At 37.5% G+C, this 25,597-nt stretch overlaps 1 protein-coding gene across 1 annotated transcript in view; it reads left to right on the top strand.

Moving 5' to 3' along the window:
- Window positions 1-25,597, top strand: part of TRIO (trio Rho guanine nucleotide exchange factor) — a 288,299-nt gene that overhangs the window by 223,597 nt on the left and 39,105 nt on the right. Inside the window, exons 34-36 of the mRNA XM_036745208.1 lie at window positions 14,216-14,508; window positions 16,220-16,390; window positions 19,384-19,479. Coding sequence (XP_036601103.1) covers window positions 14,216-14,508; window positions 16,220-16,390; window positions 19,384-19,479 — 560 coding nt within the window. The remainder of the gene's footprint in view (window positions 1-14,215; window positions 14,509-16,219; window positions 16,391-19,383; window positions 19,480-25,597) is intronic.

Below are 25,597 nucleotides of genomic sequence, written 5' to 3'. Positions count from 1 at the left end.
GGTGCTAAAAGAAGGATAAGAAAGTCAGGAGGGTGAAATTAAAGAGAGAAAGAGTTCCAGGCATGGGGGACAGCCAATGAAAATACCTGGAGTAGGGAGAGAGTGTGTGTTGTGTGTGAGAAGGAGCAAGGAGGCCAGTGTCACTGGATCCCAGATTCCATATTGGGGAAGGCAAGGTATATGCAGACCAGAAAGGTAAGAAAAGGCCACATTAAGCAAGAGGCTTTGATATTTGATTCTTGAGTTTATTGAATAAATGGATGCTTTGGGAAGATCAATTTGATAGCTGAGGAAGATAGACCAGAGTGAGAAGAGACTTGAGGGAGACCAATCAGAAGGTTGTCACAATGGCCCAGTCATGAGATGCACCTGCACTAGGATGGTGGGGCAATGTTTGAGGAGACCCAGGGGTGTGTATGAGATATATTGGGAAGGTAGAAACACAAAGACTTTGTAACAGATTGGATATGGGAGATGAGAAAGAGGAGTTGAGGATGACTTCTATGCTGGGAGCCTGCACTTCTGAGAGGATGGTGGTAACCTCAACAGTAATAAAGAAGTTAAGAAGAAAGAAGGGATTGGGGAAGGAGGATATTGAGTTCAGTTTTGAAAATGATGAGTTTAAGATGTCTATGAGACATCCAGTCAAAGATGTCCAGCAGGCAGCTGGAGATGTGAGACTGGAGGTCAAGAGAAAGGGAAGTGAAAGTGCATATAACCTCACCCCATGTATGAATAACCTTCAGATAGAAACACCTTCTGGCTATATAAAAACGCTCCTCCCTAAAATATATGACTTTCCCACCTATTTTAATAAGAGGCAGAGAGAGGGGATGGAAAGACCACAGCATTTGGCCTCAAAGGGCCTTGTTCTAATCCTTTATCTCCCACTCTCTACTTAATGAATTTATGCAAGCCACTTCTCTTTGGGCCTCAGTTTTCTCATCTGTAAAATGAAGAACTTAAACTAGGGCTCTGAGGTCCCTCCCAGCTCTAAATCTTTGATCTGACATTCAAAATTAATCATTCAGTCTAGGGACTTAATCTTAATCTTAAACATAAGAATGTTTTCTTAAGCTAAAGAGTTGTGATTTATAATTGCCAGCCAGCTGGTAAGTCCCTCTTCACTCACTCTTTACTTCACTTCACTTTAATTCTATTTACAAACTAAAAAATTTCTCTCCCATGAAAATAAACCTCTAGAGCAAACATTGTAATTTCATCCCAGGGAAACATGCTCAAGGCTTTTAATTTTTTTTTTCAAAATGAAATCTTCAGTCATGTAGAAAAAAATCATACTGTATTTTATACAGAGTAATTCTATTTACTTTTCACATCCATCGAAAAACGCATAACCATCTGTATAAGTAGTTGTTCTTCATGGCGAGAGGCAGTGATCATACTCAGACTGTTAGGTGAATTTTGAGTCTCCAGAGATATTAGGGCCAATCTAGAAGACCCCTGAAGAAACAGATGATATTTTCTATCTTTTGGGAATCCTCATACATTCTTATAGAAAACATGTCAAACCTCAACTATCTTAAGAACCAGTTAGAGCTCCCAAGAAGAACCTTTTCTTCATGTTTCATCAGATCAGGGATAGGTAAGATTGAGTTGGTGCCCCTGGAATAGCCTTGGGCTTCTTCATTCTACTCTATCCCTTATTCTCAGCTGAGAGACTTTGGAGATTCCATCTAGTAATTAAATGTGGGGTGAGTGTGAAGTTAACTCTAAAGTTAGCTGACCTATCACTAGAGATATTCTAGCAGAGCTTAGATCAGATGTGTCAAACTAGAGGCCTCAAAACTCCCCCAGGGGGACCTAAATCAGATTAAAATGCAGTTGGGAATTAACAAAATAAATAAAAATTAAAAAAAATTAAAAATAAAAAATAAATAAAAACAAAATTTAAAAAATAACAAATTTTTTTTAAAAAACACAGGTAATGTTAATTTGTGATTTTCTAAATCAGTATGCTGTCTGCAAGTTTCCTTTGGAGTTTGGTTTCAGTGGCCTAGATGGCCATCCCACATGAATATTGTAGAAGGGCTTCCTTTCTTGGTAGGAAAAAGATGAAACCTTAAGGCCCTTACAGATGTAATGTCCTATGATTTTATTCCTACCCTCGTAACTATATCTTTACTTCTTACTTCTCACCACTCCCACACTCCCATAAAAAAAAATCACACTTTTTTGACTTGTTTTTTTCAATATTCTTTCAAGTTTCAAGTATCATTCTAAAATATAATTCTACAAAATTCTAGTAAGATAATTATTCTAATTTTAAAGATAGAAATATGATCTAGGAGAAGACACCAATTCTTTACTATCAAAATATACTTGATATTTTGAACTCTTCTTTCTGGAACTCTCTTATATGAATTCTGGAAATCCAGAATAACACATTCTATTCATCTGTGAGAACAGCCAAGCATAGAATAAGTTTTCCTGTTTGTACTTAAAAGAAAAGAGGGGAATGTAGAAAGGAAAGAAATCTGAACTAAGACAGTTTCCCAGCTACTCACCCTGTTAAGCTATACCTCTTTCCATATTGTGGTGCAATCCAAAAGAAGTCCAGGAAAAGTACTGCAGTCAAAACAAAACAAAAATCTTTCATTTTGTTCACACAGGCACGTTTTGCAAAGATGTCTTTGCCAGTAATTTCTGTCCTTAGAAATCATGCCGAGGACAAAGTAGCATTGAGAAGGGTCCACAATAGCAAGGGAGAAGGGTGGTTTTATTAAAAATGCACATTACAAATCTTGGGCTTCTATTATTCAGAGTATTAAATGGTTAAATATGGTAAAGTGGAGGAATTCTTTTGGTAATAAGACCTACCTAGGTTATGGGAAAAGCCTGGAAAACTTCTGTTTTCTATTTGAGGCCTCCCCAAGAGACAAGTATTGTGATCTTGCTTGCTGGAGTCATTGCTGATATGAGTAGGATGACTTATATGCTGTACATTCATGTGTCAACCAGAGATGGATTGTCTATGAACAGAGTCCTTTGTGAATTCAGGTGGTTAGGAGGACTCTGATTGAGCATTGCAAGTTTTGATCATTCCTAGGTGCTTTCACAAGCCCTGGTGAGCATGTGTTCTTAATTACTGAGTGAGCTGATCTACACTGATGTTTCTGTACTAGGCCTCTACTTGAAGCCAGAGTTTTAAAGGGGCACTTCTCTTTTTCCTTGTCACATTTACTTCATATTCAAAAGTCAAAGGTCGTGAATGCTTTGCTGTCAGAGTCAGATAGCAGCACCTTAAAGAGTCCACATTACATATTCATCAACATTGAGCAGTAGTGAATTCTGCTTTTGACACTCATCCCATCATCCTTTTCAGCTGCTTTTGTCTTACCCTGACAAGTGCCCAGGTGCCATCATGTAGCTCTCTGTGGTCCATTACTACCTTCCTAAAATCAAAAATATGTGTGTCCTCTTCTCTCAGGGGCCTGCCATCTATTATGTGACAGCCGAGCAGATAACTAATTGGTGCTAACATTTATCCCACATGGATAAAAGGGTACATTTTAATAGAAATGCTCTAGAGACCATGTTTTAAACCAAAAGATTTAGTCTGATCACAGGATCATTGAGCAGCTGCAGGAAGTAGGGGAAGTTTTACAAGGGCTAAGCCTTATAGGGCCCTTCAAGATATACCATTTAGTCCACACCTCTGCATCAGACTAGCAATATCTAAACATTTGAAAAATAATCTAAAACAGTGATGTCAAATTCAAATACAAATGGTGCCACAAAACCATAAGGATCCCTGCAGGCTGTATATTGACTTGGAGGACCACATGCATTTGTGTATTTCTTTTTTTATTAATACATCAACACATTAAAATCAGATAGGAACTACATTTTAATCTGGTTCGGGAGCACTCTGGAGTATTGTGGGCTACATACAGCCCGATGCATATTTGACACCTCTGAGCTAAAGCTTTCATATTACGTAATACTAAAAAGAAAAAATACTGCAAAGCCAGTCAACAAGGATCTATTAAGCATTTACTAAGTTCCAAGCTCTAGCAACACTGATGCAAGCAGAAAGACGGTCCCTGCCCTCAAGGAATCCACATTCTTGTATAAATTCTAATGGGATAAGGGAACTAAAAAGTAGAGGATACTGGGAATGAATATATGTGGCAGAGAAAATTCTGCAGAGGTGAGTTAGGAGTGCAGCTATGGAGTGCAATGAATTCATGGTTGGCCTGGGCTTCCTCCTTAAAATGGAGATTGAGGAACTAGCTAATCAGAGGGAAGACTGCAGAGGCAGAGGGTACTTCTGTTGAGGTTTAGGGGTGCTGTGACCCCAAAATAGCGACATGCGGATCCTGCCTGAATGAATTCAACCCAAGCCTTCTTTCAGCAAAAGAAAAACAGAGTTTATTAAAGATCTGCCACATTGGATAGACTCTTAAAGAATCTGGGCATTTCCCTAATCCCAGTGGGCCAGATTGAACCTTGAGCCTTTGTAAATATCCTAGATAGAATCTGAGCATCTTCATGGAGGCAAGATGGATCTTATATAGAAAGAAAGACTGTGGGAGGGATCTAGGGGTGGCCAAGTACTCTGGGGTGACTAGAGGTCAGACTCAGGGAACCAAAAGAATGAGATTAAGGGTGGGAAGTGGCTGAAGGCTACCTGGAGATAACAGACAGTGGAGGGCTAGGCTAAATTAAGAGTAAATGAGATTTGGGCATAACAAAAATGGAAGGCTTATGGCCTCAGGCAAACACCAGATCAAGTGGGAAGATTCAAGGAGAGTTCTAGGGGATTCCCAGAGCCTATACCCCATCACTTCCATTGTGAGAAATACTCAGAGACAGAAGTAAGCTTTCAGGGTGAAGAGAGGCATACATATTTAATTCTCAAATAAGCCAAAAGTTTGAGCCAGTATTTTCTAGGAAGGTAGCCATTTTTAGATAATTGGAAGTAAGCAGCAGATTAAAAAGATGGTGTTCGAAAATGAGATTTAGCTTTCTGAACCATAGCTTAAAATAAAAAAATGACTGACTCCTGACCAAGGATGGACTTAACAAGAAATGGTAATATATTTGATACATTGTAGTCTTACAAATCTAATTAAAAAGAAATTATCCTGAAAAAGGAAGGGTGAGGGGAAATGTTTCTATGCCTATACAACAAAACAGACACCATAAAATGCAACTGCATCAAGGAAGGATTTCAGTAGAGGTGTCCCCAAATCCACAGTAATCACAGACCAAAAAAAAAAAAGAGTCAGTAATAAACTCCATGGTCCCAGAAGTCTTTACTTAAATATAGAGTATGAGTAACAAGCAAGGTGAACTAACACAGCCTAACAGAAGAAAAGTTTGACCCCATTAACCTGATACGTATCACTGAGAATTGTTGGGGTGGGACCCACGACTAGAATACGACTTTTATTGAAAAGAAACAGGATAGGCAGCATTGTGTATTAAGAAGTTAACAAGAATCCTAAATTATGGAAGAACAGATTTTAGATGGCTCCCAGGAAAAAAAGAACTAAACCCTGGAACTATAATTCCACAAGGGAATTCAGCTTGTCCAAGAACAATGTAAAATTCTGGAGAACAAAATTATGAAGACTCAAAGAAAAATTGTTTCAATGAGAAGGAAAAGGGGAAGTCATTTAAAGAGAATGATGTAAATATACTGAGAACTTACTATCCAACTTAGATTTTCAATAGATGGTGTAGAAAGTTAGAAGCAGGTCAGAGGAATGCTATTCATATAGTTTATATTATATAGGGGTGAGGGGGTGTGTGTGTGTGTGTAATTAGATTGTATGTTATTTATTTTTAAAGTTTTATTGATACCATTCACTACAATTGATTTTTGAAATAGACCACAACCACTTAGAATCCTCCTTTGTAACACGGTAAAACAGTTAAGCAAAATTGACCAACAGAGTAACAGTTATGGCTCATTGCATACCTGTAAGTCTCCCTGTTGAGAGAAGTGAAGTATGTTTCATCATGTTTCTCCAGGACCAAAAATGGTCATTATAGTTAAGTCAAAGTTCACCTGCCATTTAGTGTTATATTTGTGTATCTCACACAAGAGGCAAACATTCACACAGAGGGCAGAAGAATCAATACAAGGACATTCTCAAGGTCTCTCTGAAGAACTTTGTTATGAGATGTGGGAGACACTGGCACAGTACTGTCCAGCATGGCATGCCCACATCAAAGAAGGTGCTCTATGAACAAAGCAGAATTATGGTAACTCAAAAGAAATGTGAGATGCTCAATTTAGGGACATCTCCATTCCAAATGTTCATACAGCTATTTGTGTCCCACCTGTGGTAGAGCCTTCCAAGCTTGTATTGGTCTGATCATACAAATCTTCCCATAATTTCCTAATTTTTAAAATATCTATCTGTTATAGTGCAGTAGTATTCCATTACATTCATATATTACAATTTATTCAGCCATTATCCAATCATAGGGCACCCACTTTATTTCCAGTTTCTTGACATATGTGAGAATTTCTTTCCTATTTTTGTCAGTGATTTGGACAGAGGCATTATCATTTCAAGATGACAAAAAGCTGGAAAGAATAATTAGTGAGTGGATTGAAAAATATCTTGATGGACTAGATCATTGAGCTGAGATGAAATTTAAGTGACTAATTTTTAAGTCTTACGCTTGGGTTCAAAAAAATTATGTATAAGATGGAAGATACATGACTAGAGAATAGTTTATCTTTAAAAGATACAGAGGTTTTCATGGATTTTTTCAGTGTGAATGAACAACGTGATATGATAGCCAGTAATGCAATCTTGTGCTACATGAATAGAGTCATGGTGTTGAGGACTGAGTAACTGATGACCCCTTTGAACCCTGGACTGATCAGACTATGTATGGGCAATATTGTTTTCAGTTTGAGCTGCCACATAATAGTTTCATGAGGAGTCTGATAACTGTCTTCAAATATTTGAAGGATGTGGAAGAAGGATTAAACTGTTTTTCTTTTTTTTTTCTTTGTCTCAGAAGTCAGAACCATTGAACAATGAGTAAAAATTGCAAAGAGGCAGATGTAGGTTTTATGTAGCAACGTTTTTCTAAAACTAAAGCTATCCAAAAGTGGAAAGAGCTACTCTCCATCATCATCGTCATGTAAAGGCTCTCTTTCCAGTTATCAGGAATGCTGGCAAAGGTATTCTTATTTAGCTGTTCTGGTTCTGAACCCTAACACCCATCCACTGGCCTAGGGTCTGTCAGGTGTGAGCAATGAATCCCCAGACAAGCTCATATGCATTCAGATTCACACTATTCAAAGCTCTAATTATGTAAAATAGGAAAATTGGTTCTAGACTAATGGAACTATGCAATAAGAATTCTAATAACGTGACCACTCTACTGGATTCATTATTCGCACTAATCAGGTCCTACCTGTATAACAAAGTGACGGTTTTATAAGTTTGGTTTCATAGAAGTATATTTTTCTGACAGTTAAAATCCTTTAGGAAAGAGCTATTGCTGCAAATGAGCATTCCTTTTAGTACTTAACAACTAAGATTTTACAAGTCTGTGTCTTACGCATGATGAACAGTCAAATGTCTGTTATGCTGAATTGAATTGGCCTCTATGTATTGTTTGTCCTATCTGAAGTGAATAGAGAAATTAGGAAGACATTGCATTCAGAATATTTTTCTTTAAATCTGACTAGCTAGAACCTAGGTTACAGAGACATCTCAAAAAAGAATGTCTAGGTGAGAACTGGAACTTGAGACAGATATTTATTGGAAAAATCCTCCAGTTTTTAATGCATACATCTGTGTGGTGGCATTCCATAATCAGAGATGACATTGCTGTTTGTATTACTTCCACATGTGTGAATTTGGCTGACATTACATGAACAATCCCTGTCATTGCATGCTTATTTATAGGGTGGATATGGACACTTACACCAGCCTTTCCCTAGAGTGAACCTTGATTGTTTGTGGCTATTCCTTTAGGCTACCAGTCAGCAAAATGCTATTTATCTTTCAGCCAACCTATTGATAGGCTTTTTTTTCCCTTGCCTTTTCTGCTGACCTTTCCCATGTATTGAAGCATATGTTTCATCGTTGCAAAGGCAAATAGAAAAATGCAGTTAAATTGCTCTCAAGTTTAGGGACTAGATTATATCCAGGGCACTGTTAATGAAAATTTAAATGGTGTGCTATTAATTTACTGTACTCAGTTATCATTTTTTTTCTCATTTGGTGCTTTATAGCCTTCTTTAAACCACCTTAAAGTTGAAAACTCTGGTGATAGGGTTAAAGTGAAGCTAAAAGCTTTCCTAGCCATCAACTAGCAGGATATGGTAAATTTATTTTTTTTAATTAAAAAAAAAGCCTTTGTTATTAATCACAGATGTCTAAGACTTGGGAAGTAGGAGCTGGGAATAGAAAAAAAAAAGTCTCCCTTCCTCCAACAGCTTCAGAGTTTTTGTGTACACTCTCTGAAACCTTATCCTTCAGGGCTGAAGGGCAGGGATCCCTGCTGCTTCTCCTTTTTCCTCATTCTTTTCCTCTTTTTCTTTCTTTTTATGGCAGAATCCTAGCATGGTTTCCCTGTGAACTCTAAAATGGTCTGTTTGGCTTTATTTCATGTAAAGATAGTGTGGATTTTAATTGAAGCTCTTGAGACTTCAAATAGATCGGCAGTTTGGAATAAAATTACTTTCTCATGTGCACATCTGGGTAATTTCTCTTTAGAAATGAGGGTGAAATTCTGAGATTTATTTTGCCATTCATATGGGACATAACCCCAAATTATTAGTCAGAATGATGATTTAGGGGAGGTGAATCAATAATGACTCAAACTCAAGCATCCTGCTTGTCAGGAAATTCTGCCAACTTTCGAAGTGAATCTAAATGGTGCCTTTCCTCTTTCTGTTTCTGAAGTCTGTGGAATGCCATAGTGGTAGTTTATTTTTTGCTATACCTTAAACACACATACACACACTCAGAGGAAATCAGCATGCAGAACGTGTACACATTTAAAATGAAAAGGATGAAAATTTAGTTAATATCTATAATTGTGATCATCTAACTAGTGTCTAATCTTCTGTGAGCATTCTTAATGGACTTAACATTTACAATGCAAATGAGTTCACACAACTCTCTAAAGAATCAAGAATAAAATCTAGGTTTTATGCCGAGCCTGTTAAGCCATAGTCCCTAATTTCTACTTCCCTCAAAGGAGTGCCATTTTACAAGAACCACACTCAACATGGTTTAAGGTGGGGGTGAAGGTGCTGGGGGAATGTAAACTTGTTTCATATTTAATATTGAGTTTTCTCTATTTTAGGTGAAAAAATGTTTCCATATTAGATGGAAATATTTTAATTGGTGCAAATCTGAAAACATTTTAATTAGTATCTTGTTTTCTAGCTTGTAAGCATCTTTGTCATATTAATCCCAAAGTCCCATATAATGCCTTATACCAGCTTGGTGAATTGAGTTGCCTTAGGCAGGTAGATGGTTTGGTGGATAGAGTACTAGGCCTGGAGTCAGGAAGACCTGAGTTCAAATTTAGCCTCAGACATTTATTAATTGTAACCCTGGGCAAGTCACTTAACCTCTTTTTGCCTTAATCCATTGGAGAAGGAAATAGCAACGCACTACAGTATCTTTGCCAAGAAAACCACATAGACAGTATTGGCACGTTATGGTCCACAGGGTCATGAAGAGTCAGATGTGACTAAGTGGTTGAATAGCCACAGGCAATACCTTTATCTTGTGGTGGTCAAGTGCCATACCATGGCATGCTGAACTGAGAGCTGGGAGAGATGTTTGCTTCCTCTGCAGAACTGCCCTCTCTCCAAGTTTTGTACTCTATTTTTTTCTTTATCTAACAATAAATTTTTTTTAAGAAGACCAAAAAAAAAAAAAAAACCTAGGGAACAATTTTAACTCTTAATATCTCTTCCTAACTTAGTAATTACCCATTGCTGATAGCTTTTCTTAACCATGAGTATAGCAATAAAGTGAACTGATATAGCATATCCACTCATGTAGTTAAATTTTAAAAGTGTCACATAGAAACTGAAACAAAACATTTCATTTAGCATTGCAATGCTCCACAATCGCATATGTTCAGTCTACAGCTCTAGTGAACCACTGACCTTGAACAGAACGATGCCATTTCTAGTAATGTGGTGGAACGTTTAAGGCCATGAATATGTTTACTATACTTGACCTGCCAGATGAGGAGGAAATGTCTCATGAAAATACCTCCTGAAGAGCAGAGAACAAAAGACTACACAACTGAGAAGGAATGTGTACAATTTCTTTTAGTTAATGCACCAGTTGAAATAAGCCATATCAGCATCCTTCCCAAACAAGGCCAGACTAAAGACTGCTGTGAGAATTTCTCTTGTCCTCCATTCTATATTACATCTACATCCAAATTGACTGCAGAATGGTATAAACATATTTGGAATTAGGGTAAGATAATTATGGGTCCTTACAAAGAAACAGACCTACAATTCACTCTTTGTTCCAAAGAACTTCCCTTCTCTTTTCTCCAACTGCAAGGTCTGGCTGGTGAAAATGGTTTTATGTCTGTGTTGCCATTGGGTCATATGGAGTCAACTTTATCTCTTCCATTGAAGTTCCATAGAGTTCTTTGACATATTTGCCCTGCTCTGACCACAAAGAAACATAAATTTAATCAATGACACATTGAAAATTCACATTTTCCATTGGTTTCAAACCTAATTGGAGACAGTGATTACTATTGTTAATGTTTTATAAACTATGTCAATATTCATCATAAGATTAGAGTTAACTTTTTGATAATTAATTAGAGTCATTTAATTAGACAGTTGAGTTGGCTCCCATTAAGGCCCTGTTTCAGTACTTCTTCATGGAATAGAAGTAACCCAAGGTTTCTTAAAGTATGCCAAACAGAGCATGAGGAAAGGAGAGGGAACAAGCATTTATTAAGTGCCTTCTATGTGCCAGGTACTGTGCTAAATGCTTTACAAATGTTATCTTTCTCGATATGATAATAGCTAATATATAGATTTTAAGGTTTTCAAAGTGCTTTACATGTGTTACCTCATTTGAACCTAACAACAATCCTGTGAGGTGAGAGCTGTTATTATCCCCCATTTATTTATGCATATAACATTATATATTATTAATATATTACATATATATTATTATTTATAATTGGAAGATAATAACAGCTCCCACCTTTCAGGGCTGTTGTGAGGACCGAATGACATAATAATTGCAGAACACTTAGCACAGTGCCTGACGTGTACTAGGTGCATATATATTTAATATCATTATATGACATATAATGATATATAAATGACTCAACTTCTCTACTCACAAATCTTCAGTGATTCTTTACTGCCTCTACAATAAAATAGGAAAATCCTTAGGCCAGCATTAAAAGTTTTACAAAATATGATTACTTTCCATTCATTTCCTCTTACTCCCTTTTTATCCAGTCTTTATTCCAACCAAAATGGCCTACTTTCTGCTTCCTGGACAAAATATCCAATCTCCCCCTTCTGGGATTTGCACAGTCTGTACCCCATGTATGGAATGCACTTCTCCCTCATTTCTCAGCATCAGTCATCTTCCTTAAAAGCCCAGCTTAGATGCTACACAAAACCTTTCTTGATTTCCCCTCATTCCCATCTGTCAGAGTTCCCTACCTCTGGAAATTACTCTATATTTCTAAATAAAATTTTCATTTCCTTGTGTGCATATTGTAGAATGTAAACCCCTCCAGGAAGAGGCTGTTTCATTTATATCAACTTATATCAACAGCACCTAGCACAACTCTACCTTACACTTAGTAGATGTTTAATAAATGTTTGTTGAAATATCGAGTAACATAGAATTCAGGTGATCAAATAAATTCTGGAATGACATGACATGACATGAATAACAATTCTTTTGACATAAGTTGCAAGCCAGCCACACTGATGCATAAATGATTTACTTTATTTTTAGCTTATTTTTGTTTGTTTAGTCTCCAATTCCTTTGAGACCCAGCTCAATTGCCATCTCCCTCATGAAGCTTTTCTTGACTTTCTTGCTACTTAACAAAAAAAAAAAAAAAAACCAAGATGGATCCTTCCTCTGAATATACCTAGCACTTCACTTTTAATATGACGTTTTTCATGCTCTGTCTGATATGATTATATGTGTGTTTATCTTTGCTACTAGATTGTAAACTCCTTGAGCATAAGAACTATGTTTCATTTCCCCACCACTACCCCTCCGTGCCTATATGTCAGTGCTTTTTACCTAGTCATCTCTGTAAATGCCTTTTGAGTGAATTAATTAATGAATGTTCAGTCTAGTATTTGGATCATTGAAATACTCCCTCCCCGCCCCCCACTGCCATTTTAATTGATGTTGGGATATTTTGTAAGATCTGACTTCTTTCTGTTTAATGGCTTGTGTCTTGAAATCTCTGGATTTCAGTTATTTATATTCATAGAACTGCTACTAACACAAAAAACCCCAAGTATCAGCTCTACATGGACTATTAATGGAGCCTGGGAAAAAGCTAAATTTTAAGCTTAATGATGATCATCCTTAAAATACATCATCTGTTTACAGAAAATTATACCCTTTGCTGATGAATACTTCACTACCTGCCACTACACAGATTGCGCAAAAAAGGAGAACCATTGTCTAGTCCCAGTGTCTGGAATGTTGGTGGGAAAGTGCTGTTGGTTCTATGTACATGTAATCACTAGATTGGGGAGGGATTAACTCTCTTGCTTTTTCATTGAAGAACATAAAGGCCTCCAGTGCAGCAGAGATAAATACATCTAATCCAAGTATTGGTGTAAAGGACTACTTTCAAAGACCTTTAAATATATCTACTTTTTTTTTTAAGATTTAGAAAAGATTAAAGAGGAAACATAGATAGTGATTTTAGTCTTCTTCACTGCCCCAGACCAACAAAACAAAGTATTTTACTCTATTTGAACTGTGGCTAAAACCTTGAGCCATGAATGAGGGAAACAGCCATTTTGAGCTCCTTATTTTCAAATTATAACGTAATCATGTAGAACCACTTGAAAACTTTGAGGTGTGTCAGCTAAATTTGGGAAGTTTTTTGGTCGAAAAATCATTAAGCTATGGACTGATCATAACAGCCCATAATTAGCTTGCGAGATCTCTTGAGAATATTTGCTGTGATACATTTTTCTGGTACCAAGGGTAAATTGTCTAAGGATTTCTTGCTTTCACAAGGTTTTGGTTTGGTTTGGTTCGGTTTGGTTGTTTTCTTGTTGTTGTGTTTTTGTTTTGTTTTGTTTGTGAAGAGTGGTGGCATTCTTGAGAAGGGTATTTTTCACGGCTGAGATATTGGTTTCAGAAGATTTTTTTTCCCGATTTCTACAAACTCTGACATGAATTAAAACAAAGACAGTGTCCCTGTCTCTGGGTTTGGAAGACTTGGGTTCACATCCCGCCTTTGACACTACATGAGCAACCTTGGACAAGTCATTTAACTTCCCTGATCCTCGGTTTATGTATAAATAATGAGAATTATCCTATACACCTGTGATGCTATGTTGTATGTGTTGAACTCCATTGTGTTCTCCTTGAGATATTGTACTAGCTAACTTCATCAGAACATAAAGTTAATTAATAGAGCCAAGTCATTTAGTTTCCCTTTCTTTCATAGACACTGGCTACCCACTTAATTGTTTAGTAACCTTTTAAATTCTGTTGGGCCCAAAGGAAACTGGATCTAATAGATGTAAATCAAACCCCACTCCCAAGAACATTATTGAAGGTATGTATACCATACTGATGGTAAGTCAGTCAGCAACCAGGTCAGACTAGGCTGCATACCTTCTTATTGTTTGTGACAGTATTTTACATTTTCCAGAACGTTTTTCTTTTCATTATTATGTTTGCAAAGAAGTGGGCAGAGCCAGTATATAAATAAATGGGCTGTGATATCCCGGCAACTAATGTTGTTCATTATCAGTTGAGTATCTATTCTTCGTTAATCATACTTTTAAGTTAAGAAAAAGACATGTTCCTAAGGATGTTATTTTTTTTATTGTGTTAAAGTAACATCTTATTTGTCTTTATAATATTTTCTTCTCAAAATTTTCTTCTTCTTCAAATTTTGTTTGAATTTCTTTTTCCGAGACACTTTGTTGCACCATGGTCTTCTGGACATTTCGTTAAACCTCAACTTCTTCTTTTGCCCTTTTCAGACTCTCTTTCTGTCTCAAGTAATGATGCCAGCCCTCCTGCTTCAGTAACATCACTGCAGCCTCATATGATTGGGGCACAGAGTTCTCCAGGTCCCAAGCGTCCAGGTAATACCCTGAGGAAGTGGCTTACCAGCCCCGTGAGACGTCTCAGCAGTGGGAAGGCCGATGGGCACGTGAAAAAGCTTGCCCATAAGCATAAAAAGAGCAGAGAAGTCCGTAAGAGTGCAGATGCTGGCTCTCAGAAAGATTCGGACGACAGTGCCGCCACTCCGCAGGATGAGACAATAGAAGAGGTTGGTATCCTCCTTTGAGATACACATCAGAACTCAGATTTATCCAAGGAAACATTAAGAAAACTACAATGCCTTATGTTCTTAGATTTTTATTTAAAGTTGCAAGTACAAATGTTTGCCTCATTATTAAATTAATTTGATTCTCTTCCTCTTTGCATAATAGTACCCAAATCTTCTTTGCCCTGTATTCCTACTGGTTTTCTGCTTGCAAAGGTAGGCTAGTGCAGCGTGAACAAAGAGGGGAGTGGGAGTCAGAGCAAGTGCTGCCATTTCAGCATGTTCACAACCATTTACATGGTTTTTCCTGATGATGAGAGAGGCTAAGTAGCTTGTCCTAATATACTCAATAGCCACCATGTCTACCTTCAGTATTAGTAATACGAAATGTTGGTGTATATCAGGCCCTCCCCATATTTAGCTCACAGACAGGGCTATAAGTTGCTGCTCAATCTTGCAGAAAGTTTGGCATTCCATCAGGGCTTATCATGTTTCTTTATTCCACATAGCACTACCACATGCCGGCAGAATTTTTCAAAGAAAGCATTGGGTTTTGTTTGCTTTGGTTTTTTTTTTTTTAATTTTAATAGGAAAGATGCATGGAATTTTTTCTTCTTCCTGTTTTGTTTTCTTCAACTTATATGCTAGCCTATGGAGAGAAATATCAAATCAGTTTTCTATGCTAGCTCAGTAGCAAACACTACATCATTCCCCTTCATGAGAAATAAACATACTTAAGTAAGACAGGAGATTTCTCATTTCCCTTTCTCCTGAAAACCAGGAAACTCCACAGGAAAGAACAGTTAATACCCATTTAATCTGGCCCTGTCACCCTCAGCATTGGTGGCATCAATACTCCCTGCCTTGGGAAATCTTCTCGTCATGGACAAAAGGATAATAATTATTATATGTGGTTTCCCAGATCCCTCATAAGCTTTAATGAAGAGGAAAGGATATAAGGGTTGTATCGTTTAATATTTCTTTTGTACATATGCACTTTCTGCTGTAGATTTTTCCCCCTGTGCGTAATTATATCATTGACTTTGAATAATGTTTGTGTTTCTTTAAATACATGTATCTTATAAATTCACTTAGCAGTTATGTCTGTGTAGTTGCCTCTAAAGTCCTAATTTTGCTGCATTTAAGACGGTGATAAAGATTGTGATACATAATTTATATTCTCGATACGTAATCTTGGCTATTTTTTCCCTCTCCAGTCAATACCATTATTTACATGAAATTTTAGCCTAACAAGGTTGATCCTGGGACTTTCTTATTCATGGTATTAAGTACCCAATCAATAATAGGGTGATTCCCTTCAAAAGAGACCATCTGAGTATCAATCCCAACCAAGTGGTTTTGCTTAATAGATTTTTTTATGGGAATATATTATTTGCAGGCAGGAGCAGAAGAATTTGGGAGAATTGACTGTTATGACCAAATACGTACCTGAAAAGGAGAGAGAGCTAGAGACCACTCGATTGCTTCTTCCCTTTTCTAAGATGGTGAACAAGACACTAAAGGTCTGGATTGAAGGAAGAGGACAGAAAGTTACCGTCAAGGCCAAGTGGCTGTCTTTCTTCTAGATTTATTATCTCTGCGTTTCTGCCTTATTCTACTTTTCCCACATGACCTTCAGGCATTCATCAGGGATTAACTGGTCGTGACAGCAGTGACCCAGAGTGTCATGAAGCTTTTTTCCGTTTTCTTGCAGAGAGGTCGGAATGAAGGGCTAAGCAGTGGCACACTCTCCAAGTCTTCCTCTTCAGGAATGCAGAGTTGTGGAGAAGAAGAGGGAGAAGAAGGTGCGGATTCAGTTCCCCTTCCACCGCCAATGGCAATCCAGCAGCACAGCCTCCTTCAGCCAGACTCCCAGGACGATAAGGTAAAAGGATGGAAGGGTGCTGCCCTGGGAGTCAGGTTAGGACCATCACATCTGAGCAGGGCTCCGGCTTCCTTTGCAGAGGGATTACGTGTAGGGCCTTTGTAAAATCACTCAGACGGACAAAAGACCATGGTGGTTGCATGAAAGAAATCTGTGCAAAGTGAAGCTACTCCTTTTCCCCATCAGAGAAATAGACAGTGAATATGTCTACAAAAAATCCACATTTGAAATAGGAAGCAGCATGTGCAGTATTAATGCTGGCCTTCGTAAGTTCAAATAGGTTATCCACTTCTCAAGTTCAGATGCTTGCCTCATAATTAAACTAATTTGATTCTCTTCCCGTGTGTATATATATAGAAGTGCCAAATCATCCTTCCCTTGTGATCCTACTGGTTCTCTACTTAGAGATCTAGGATGTTACAGTTTGGACAAATTAAGGACCTTTATAGGTTTTTGATTTACTAATGTTCATTCATTTATTCAACATAATGAATATAGTCTTTAACAGAATAAAGTGGAGTTTTATGTGAAACTTGCATAAACAGCAGATAATTCAACCCAGGATATATATTTTTTCCTATTTTGGTTGCATTGTCTCTGAAACTTGGGTAATGCTGTGTGTAGCTTTATACTTCCAAAATGAAATTGTGGTGCTATTTGTTTAATTGGGTTTTTTTTCCACATGCCAAGTCATTAGTCTGTAGAACCAACATACTACTCCCAAATGTTCATTTTGAGAGATTGCTATAGGAGTGCAGAAATGTACCTAAAACTCCTAACCTTTACCTTGAGTGAATTCAAAGGGTATATATCCAAACAGGAGTATTTTTCAAGTACTCCAGTACAGCCCATTTAAAAAGCCCTGAAACAAAGTGTATCAAAATGGGAACTTGATAAATACATTTCGGATGTCCTCTCCCACTTGATTCCCCATTGTACTGCTTAAAATTTTCAAGTGTTGAAAACTGCAGTATGAAGTCACCACTGGTGACTGTTTTCCCCCAATGGGTTCCCGGGGCGGGGGGGGTAGCAGTAACTAACATTTCTGAGTAAAGCAGATGTTTTCAACAGTTGTGTTTTTTTTTCCCTCCTTTCTTTTCTATCCTTTCCCACCCCCCCATGATTGTCATCATCACTAAAGTAGTCAGTTGCTGGATTGCCACATCTTTTGCTGTACTGTGCCTAGATCAATTTCCTGCATGTTTGCTGAACTAAGACCAATCACAATCCAGTCACTGACAATTACATTTCCAGGGAATAATTGCCAAGGCCAAATTGAGCCAATCCGATCCAAATTCAAACTTTTTTTAAGCCACGTTTCTTTTGGAATTCTCTTTCTCCCTCCTCTTTTTAAATCTAGTACAAGTTAGGGGAGCAACACATCTTAGGAAAAAAAAACATTGTAAGTTAAAGAATTTAGTTTGGGTTTGATTCCTTTGACCTTTTTGTGCATGTATTGAGTGTGTGCGGGCACACACACATATCTGTGTGTTGGGTGAAAAGGAAGGGGGAGGAACTGAGGCAAGACACCATGTAGCCACTTACACATAATATAACTAAACGTGAAATTGGGCCCATGTTGTCTCTCTGTCTACCTCCAAGCTAAGTAACTGTCTTCATTAACATTATGGGTAACTTCTATTTTAAAAGGAGAAAAATAACTACTTAAATTTCTGGGGTTTTCTGAACAACAATAGTTGCCAAGCAGTATTTTCTTATATACCTAATCAGATCATTTTTTTTCTCCATTTAAAACATCCTTATTCTTCTCTTTGGTAGAATCATTTATTGATTATTGTATTTCATTGAGTGAACTTGATACAACCTTATTTTTTTAAGTAAAAGTATAGTGATGTTTCTAGACAGCTAGTATATTACCATGTGACTAATTTTTTGTTTTGTTCTGTTTTCTCTTTTTTTGTAAACTCACTGCAGCACTATGTTGATTTGTGTTCTGTGTCTGCTTTGGCTCAATTTCCTTACCTTTCCATTTGAAATATTTTCTTTTCCTTCATTCCATATTCCTCTTTCATTAGAATGAACCAGCTTTTGTCATCCAAAGCGCATGTTTTGATTTCTATATTTTAGAGCATCATTGTAAACGTACAAATTTGTATGTGTCCATTTCGTCCAGAAACATACTGTTGGGACAGCTTAACCTCTGTTGCATGCATCTGTGCTGTCCTTAATATGAAGTGAGGTTCATATTACATACCCTTTTCTAGTTTCCGGTTATTTAATGATACAAGTAATCTGCAAACCCACCATGTTTGCTAATTACTGAAACTGAACTTAATGGCCCCTTACCCAGACTCCTTTGCTGTCAACTCCTTTTACCCTCAGTTCTAGCCATAAATTGGCATCTTATTTATAGCTTGTGAGGCCAGAGATCTTCTGTACTCTGCAATAATCACTGGGGAAAATGGATGGCACAGAAAATGGTGAGCTTGTTCCCCCCTCTCTTCCCAGTCTGGTCAGTGTGCCCCAGCTCCTTTTCTTCCTTGTATTTATCTATTTATTTTGAAGAATTGCAGTAAATGCACTTTGTGGTCATTTTTTCTTCTTCTGATTATTCAGGGACATGCTCTTTAGAATGTTTTTAAGTCTCTATTATGTTGACTTATCAGGTATTGTACATTTTTCCTCTCATATGTTATGCAGGAATCATTTGAAAAATTAAACTAAGGTTATTCCCATGACCAACCATTTGTTTGAAAAACATAATGAATTTACACTGTCCATTTAAAACAGACATGGTCTGCTTTCCACGTGTATCCCAGATCAGGATTCATTTAGTATTTCATGTCTAAATATTGTAAATTGGAAAGGATGATTTTAAATAAATAAAACAAGAATAAAACTCGTGGATTTTCTGTCTGGAATTACTTTATAAAAGAGACGTTTGCAGAAGGAATTATTGTGTGTTGAGTGACTAAACTGGAAGCATTTCCTCCCTTCCCTTCCCTTTTTTCTTCCCTTACATTTTTCCACAGACATCATCCCGGTTGTTGGTCCGTCCCACCAGCTCCGAAACACCCAGCGCAGCAGAGCTTGTCAGTGCCATTGAAGAGCTTGTGAAAAGTAAAATGGTAAGCCTGGCTCCGAGAGCCCCAGCAGGGCAGGAGTCTTATTGTAGGGGAGTGAGTCCAAATTCAGATTACTCCTAATCTGCCCCATTTCTTTACCAGGAAATGTATCCGTAAGACACTACCATCTTTTATTTCTAAGAATGATGCCATTGGAGTAGGTCCCATAAGAATTCGAAGAGAAACTGTGTTATAGCCTAGAGTTGCTCAGAAACCATGTGCCGCCGCCAGATAGTTTTATGCCTTCGTCATCTGTTCTAGATATTTCTCAATTCAGTTTTTAAAGCTTTTTTCGCTCTAGTTTCAGGGCTGTCCAAAATGCAGCCCCAGGGCCACATGCTGCTGGCCTACAAGCATAGAAATTTACATAAATGCTTTAGTAAACAAAGCTGAGCTAAGGCAGAGCTCTCACTAAAATGGCAAATCAAAATATATTGTCTATTGTTTCAATAAAAACCTAAGGTTGGACAGCCCTGATCTAGTTGATCTAAACCAATTAGTGTCTTAGTGCTTCTTTAGTTTTTCTACCTAGAATTCAGTCTATTAACAAGCATTTATTAGGCACCTACTGCATGCACCTAAGTGGCACAGTGGATAGAGCACCAGGACTAGATTGAAGAAGACCTGAGGTCAAATCCAGCCTCAGATACTTGCTAACATGCGACCCTGGGCAAGTCATTTAGCCTCCATTCGCCTCAGTTTCCTCATCTGTAAAATAGGGATAACATTAACACTTTCCTCCCAAGGTTTTTGTGAGTCAAATGAACTAATAATAATTGTAAAGCACCTGGCACATAATAGTATATAAAAGTTACTATTATTATGTGTCAGGAACTATGCTAAATGCTGAGATTACAGACACAAAAATTAAATAATCCCTGCCCTGAAGGAGTTTACATTCAATCAAGGGAAACAAGATGCATGTATAAGCATATAAAAATATATTCAAAGTAAATAAAAGGGTAATTTCAGGGAGGACTCACAAGCCATTCTGGGAATCAACAAGGGCCTCATGTAGAAGATATCATTTGTGCCAGCTTTGAAGGATAAAAAACTGAGAAACTCTAATCAGCAGAGGTGAGGAAATAATTCATTCTGTGTGGGGGAGACAGACTCTGATTGCAAAGACATGGGAATGGATGAAACAAGGCAAATTTTAATAGACTATAGAATGTGTGATGGAGAGTAATGTGTAGTTTACCTCAAAGATCAGCTACAGCGGGGTTGTTAAAGTTCTAAAATGCCAAACAAAGAAATGAGTGTTTTATCCTATATGTAGTTGGGAGCCACTGAAACTTCATGAGGAAAGGAATGATGCGGTCAGATCTGTACTTAGGAAATGTTACTTGGCGTCTGAGTAAAGGAAGAATTAGAGTGGGGGAGAGACTTGAGGCAGAAAGACCCCTTAGGAGGCAGAAGTCCAGGGAAGAAGTGATGCAGGTCTGAAATAGAGCAGTTTCTAGATGAGTGGAGAAAAGGAGCTTATGCAAGGAATGCTGTGGAGGTAGAACCTGATCAGATATGTGTGATATGAGGGAAGAGTGGAAATTCAAGGATGTCTCTGAAGTGGTGAACCTAGGTGGATGGAAGGATAAAGATGCCTTTACAAATATGGAAGTTAGAAGGCACAATGTGGATTTAAAGGGGGTGGGCTGGGACGGGGGTGGAATAAGTTCTCTTTTGAACATGCTGAATTTGACTTGCCTCTGGGGACATCTAGTTCAAAAAGACCTTTGAGATAGGAAATAATTAGTATTACATGCTTATACTCAGCGATGGTGTACCTATATTCCAATACTTGAAAAATTAAAAATATTTTAATTTTAATTTAAGAAGATCATGTTCCACCAAATTAAGGTCAATTTAGATACCAGGTATATGGAGAGCAGAACCCACTGTACCATGAGTCCTTGCTAATAGACTAATGGAGTGAGTTCAGTAAGCTTTCCTTAAACGTCCTCTTAAACATATGTTTTCTACTTTCCTTAAACATCTGCTTTGTGCAAGTCACCATGTTTGGATTACGAAGACAAAAACAAAATGTTCCCTTCCTTCAAGGAACTTGTCCTCTGCTTCTCAGACCTAGTCTGTGTACAGATAAGTATAACCACAAGCATAGGGAGTAAAGTAGACAAGGGAAGAATCAAAGGGATTCTATGAAATTATGAGAAAGAAAAAAACACTAACAACTAATTGGCAGAATTTTCCAGGACAACAGTTAATAAAAGTAGGCCCCTTTCAGAGATGAATCAGCCCTGGTGGAATTTTTTTTTCAAAGAGGGAAAGAATGATTTCCAAGATCTTCTGTCAAGGACCTTTTGCTAAAACACTGAAAATGGGACATGAATGCTGATGTTTAATTTCCAGCATCCATACTCCAAGTTAGAGTTCCCTTTTCTCCAAAATATCTCTTTTTTACACTATCTCATAAATTGTTTTATCTTATAGTATAGATGAAAGTATGATTTTAGCACTAGATTGATTACTCAAAAATTGACTCCACTGATTAAGAAATTTGTGCTACTTCAGGAAAGGCTAGACTGAAATTTACTCTGGTGCTATCTATAAAGAAAGGGGTTGCTAGGGCAAATTAAATTCCATTCTCTCATTTAATACTTAGTTTAAATGATTTCAAAATCCCTTAAACACTTTAGAATGGTCACTTACAATCAGTTATGTGATCATTAAAATCATCCTTATCTATTCATTTAAGGAAATCCCATAAGACTCTATGTGTGTCAAAAATTGCATTTCTTTTTAAAATTTTCTCTATTGCTGACCTTCTTCTAATTCTGATAGGCCTTAAGTTTCACTATATTAGTGCCTTCTTTTTAAAGTGCTCTAGAGTCAGTCTTAAGAAGTTAATAGCTTGCTGACAACCTTATTTTCCACTTAAAATCAGGATTGGACTAAATTATTTTTAAGATCTTCTCAATTTGGAAAATCATGTGATCCTAACAAAGCCATTTCCTTCACTTTTGGTTTAAATACAACGTTGGAGTTAATTTTTCTGTTTTATTTAAGTCATTTCCAATCAGTTTTCAGTTTTCTAAGAACTTTAAGCAATACAGCAAGAATTGTTCATATTTAGTGAACATTTACTTTATCTAAGACTATCTTTCGCTTTCTTCCCGTAGATAGTCATTTGTATTCTGACCTCTCTTTTTTGTTTTTAATTAAACAAACATGGACCAAATGTGGCTTAATTCCAAACAGCAGGCTCCCCTGCCCCTCCCCCCATGTCAGGTTTTTATAAATGAAAACTTCCAGTGATAGGTGACTCATCATAATGTTCACAGGATACGCCAGTATCCTATGAGTCTGAATCATTGCTGTGTGTATTCCCCTGTGGTGGGCTTCTCACCACAAATCCCAAATCACTCTTGTTCATTTTCTTCTGGCTGATCTCCTAGGAGGTCATTTCCAGTGTGGCCATATCTTTCTGATTATGTAGACTGAATGAGTATGTCCTATAAAATGCTGCCTATGATATCACTGGGGTGTGGTTCATTTGCCAAATAGCCAACATTCAAGGAAACTAAAACTCCATTTGTAGCAGCCAAGATTTATAGGCTATGTCAGTTGTCCCAGGAAACTATTGGTTTACTGCAGCTTCACAGAATGTTAGAGATGGAAAGGATGTTAGATTCTAGTCCAACCCCTTCGTTTTACAGAAAAGGAAACTGAAATACAGGGAGATTAAATAATTTTCCCAAAGTCAAAAAGATAGTAAATGACAAGGTCAGAATCCCAGCTCCTTTTTTCTGACTCTTAAATTCCATGTATAATGTAATATATTATATTACATAATTTATAATCATATAATCTATTACATATATATAGTGGTAATGTAACACACATTATCCTCATTGCTGTCATCATCATATTTACAAGTGTTCTCTCGTTTGATCCTCACAACAACCCTGGGAGGTAGGTGCTATTATTATCTGTATTTTATAGATAAAAAAACTGAGGCACTGGGAGGTTACATGACTTGCCCAGGGTTACACAGCTAGTAGGTGTCTGAGGCCAGATTTGAACTCAGGTCTTCCTTACTCCAAGTCCAACATTCTATCTGCTGTGCCACCTAGCTAAGTCCAAATGCTGTTACATTTCTGGTGTCTCCAAACTCCTTGTTCTTTTTTGGGGGGTGGGATGGAGGGCAATCAGGGTGAAGTGACTTGCCCAGGGTCACATAGCTAGTAAGTGTCTGAGGCCAGATTTGAACTCATGAATATGAGTCTTTCTGAATCCAAGCCCATTGCTCTATCCACTGGGCCACCTAGCTGCCCAGGTATAGTGCAGGCACTGCTTAAATGACATTCATTGTTGGTTATAAGAAACCCCAAATAGTAGTTTCATGCAGCACATGACCCACTGTTTAGAAAATACAGTTGCATTTAGTAACCACACGTCTAGTGGCATGTTTCAGGTTTGCCCCTTTTCCAAGGCCTGCACTACATAGGATGTTAAAATTCATTCAGAAACTTGGTAGTCCTATCCCAACTAGGCCTCTGTTCCGTGCTTGTTAAAGAGACAGACACAGAAGGATAATGTCAGAAGAGTCCCTATATGTGAAATAAACCTTTTAATGAATATGTGAAACAAACCTTTTTGAGAGGAAGTTAAGTCTTCAGTTTCTGTTATCACTGGCTTTTTTTTCTGATCACATCTTCTCTCATGACAGGAAGCTCTCCATATTCCCATCTCCTGCCACCATCTCTATTCAGACTTTTCCCCCTCGGGGACTTGAATTAGCATGAGTGGATTCAGTGGCTGTCCCCAGTGGAGTCACTCTAGCTTCTTCCTTTGTATCTAGGGGAGGGTCTGGCACTTTGACCAGATTGTGTTTTTCCTTTCAACTGGACAATCATCCTAATGAACTTCAGCTATTTCTCCAGGCAGTCTAAAAGGACCAAAAAATTCTCCCATTCATTGTCCCAGGCTTTGGTCGTTGTCCTCTCAAAGAACTCATAAGTCGTGGCCTGCGTGAATCAAGATTTGTTATTTAGGGTAAACTTCCTACGGTATAAACCAAAATCTGTTTATTCTAAATAGTTCTAAATCTGAAGCAAACATTATTTTCCCAGCTGGCTAGACATGTTAATATTCTTCAGCAGAAACAGCACACAATATAGACCTAGTTCTTTCTAGTTCCGTGAGCTTCAGGTGAATAAGATTTTACTGTACTGTTCTTTTTGTCCAGAAAACCACAGTTGTTATTGAGAGATGCAAGAACAAAAATTCATCCTGTTGGCTTTTCTAGAAGATAAGCGCGCTGCTTCCATTAGAGGTCTGAGTAAAGCACGGTAGTCAAAACAACTGTTCCTTTAGTTTATATGATGTATTCTGTCCAAAGAGGAATGCATCACAAGAGTGACTATGTCATCTTCTACACCTTTCTGATTCAATCAGACAGTCAACAACTACTTAATGAATACCTTTTCTAGGCCTGCGGAGGATTGTGGTCGATATAAAGGAAAGTGGAAGAGAAATTTTCCTTTAAGGGAGACAAAACTAACACACATGGGATCGCATACTAAAGTTGGAGGTCCTGATTATAGTGCAGTGATGGTTAAGAGGAAGAAGAGATCAGGGTGGCCTGGAATATTTAGTGGAGGTTTGGTACAGGTTCTAAGAACAAATCAGTAATAAAAAGACTAAGGACCTAGTAGTCTCTGTAGATGTAGCATGAAATACTAGCTTTCGACATTTTTAAATGAGTGCACATAATAATACAGCAAGGCAACGCTTTTACCAAGGTTTGCATCTATTAATAAACTGTGCCTTTCTACCTAGGTCACCTTAGGTAAGTCATTTAACTTTTCTAGTATTCAGTTGCCCCATCTATAACATAACTGTTTAACAAGATATTAACCCTTCCATGTCTGAATCCTGTGATCTCCATGAATTATGTCTGTGGCCAAGTATATTTAAGGGAGGATAATCCCCATCAGACAAATGGGGATAATTCTCCTTAAAACTGAGAAGTATGAAACACTGCATATTTCTAAAATGAATAACAGTAAGATCTCAATTGTCAGAGATACATCTGAAAAGAATTAGCTAAAATTGATAAATTTCATATGAATCTAAAAGTAATATATACTAGAAAGTAGAT

This window comes from Trichosurus vulpecula, chromosome 1, assembly GCF_011100635.1.
Source record: "Trichosurus vulpecula isolate mTriVul1 chromosome 1, mTriVul1.pri, whole genome shotgun sequence".
NCBI lineage: Eukaryota > Metazoa > Chordata > Mammalia > Diprotodontia > Phalangeridae > Trichosurus > Trichosurus vulpecula.
This window is presented reverse-complemented; position numbering and strand designations above follow the sequence as displayed.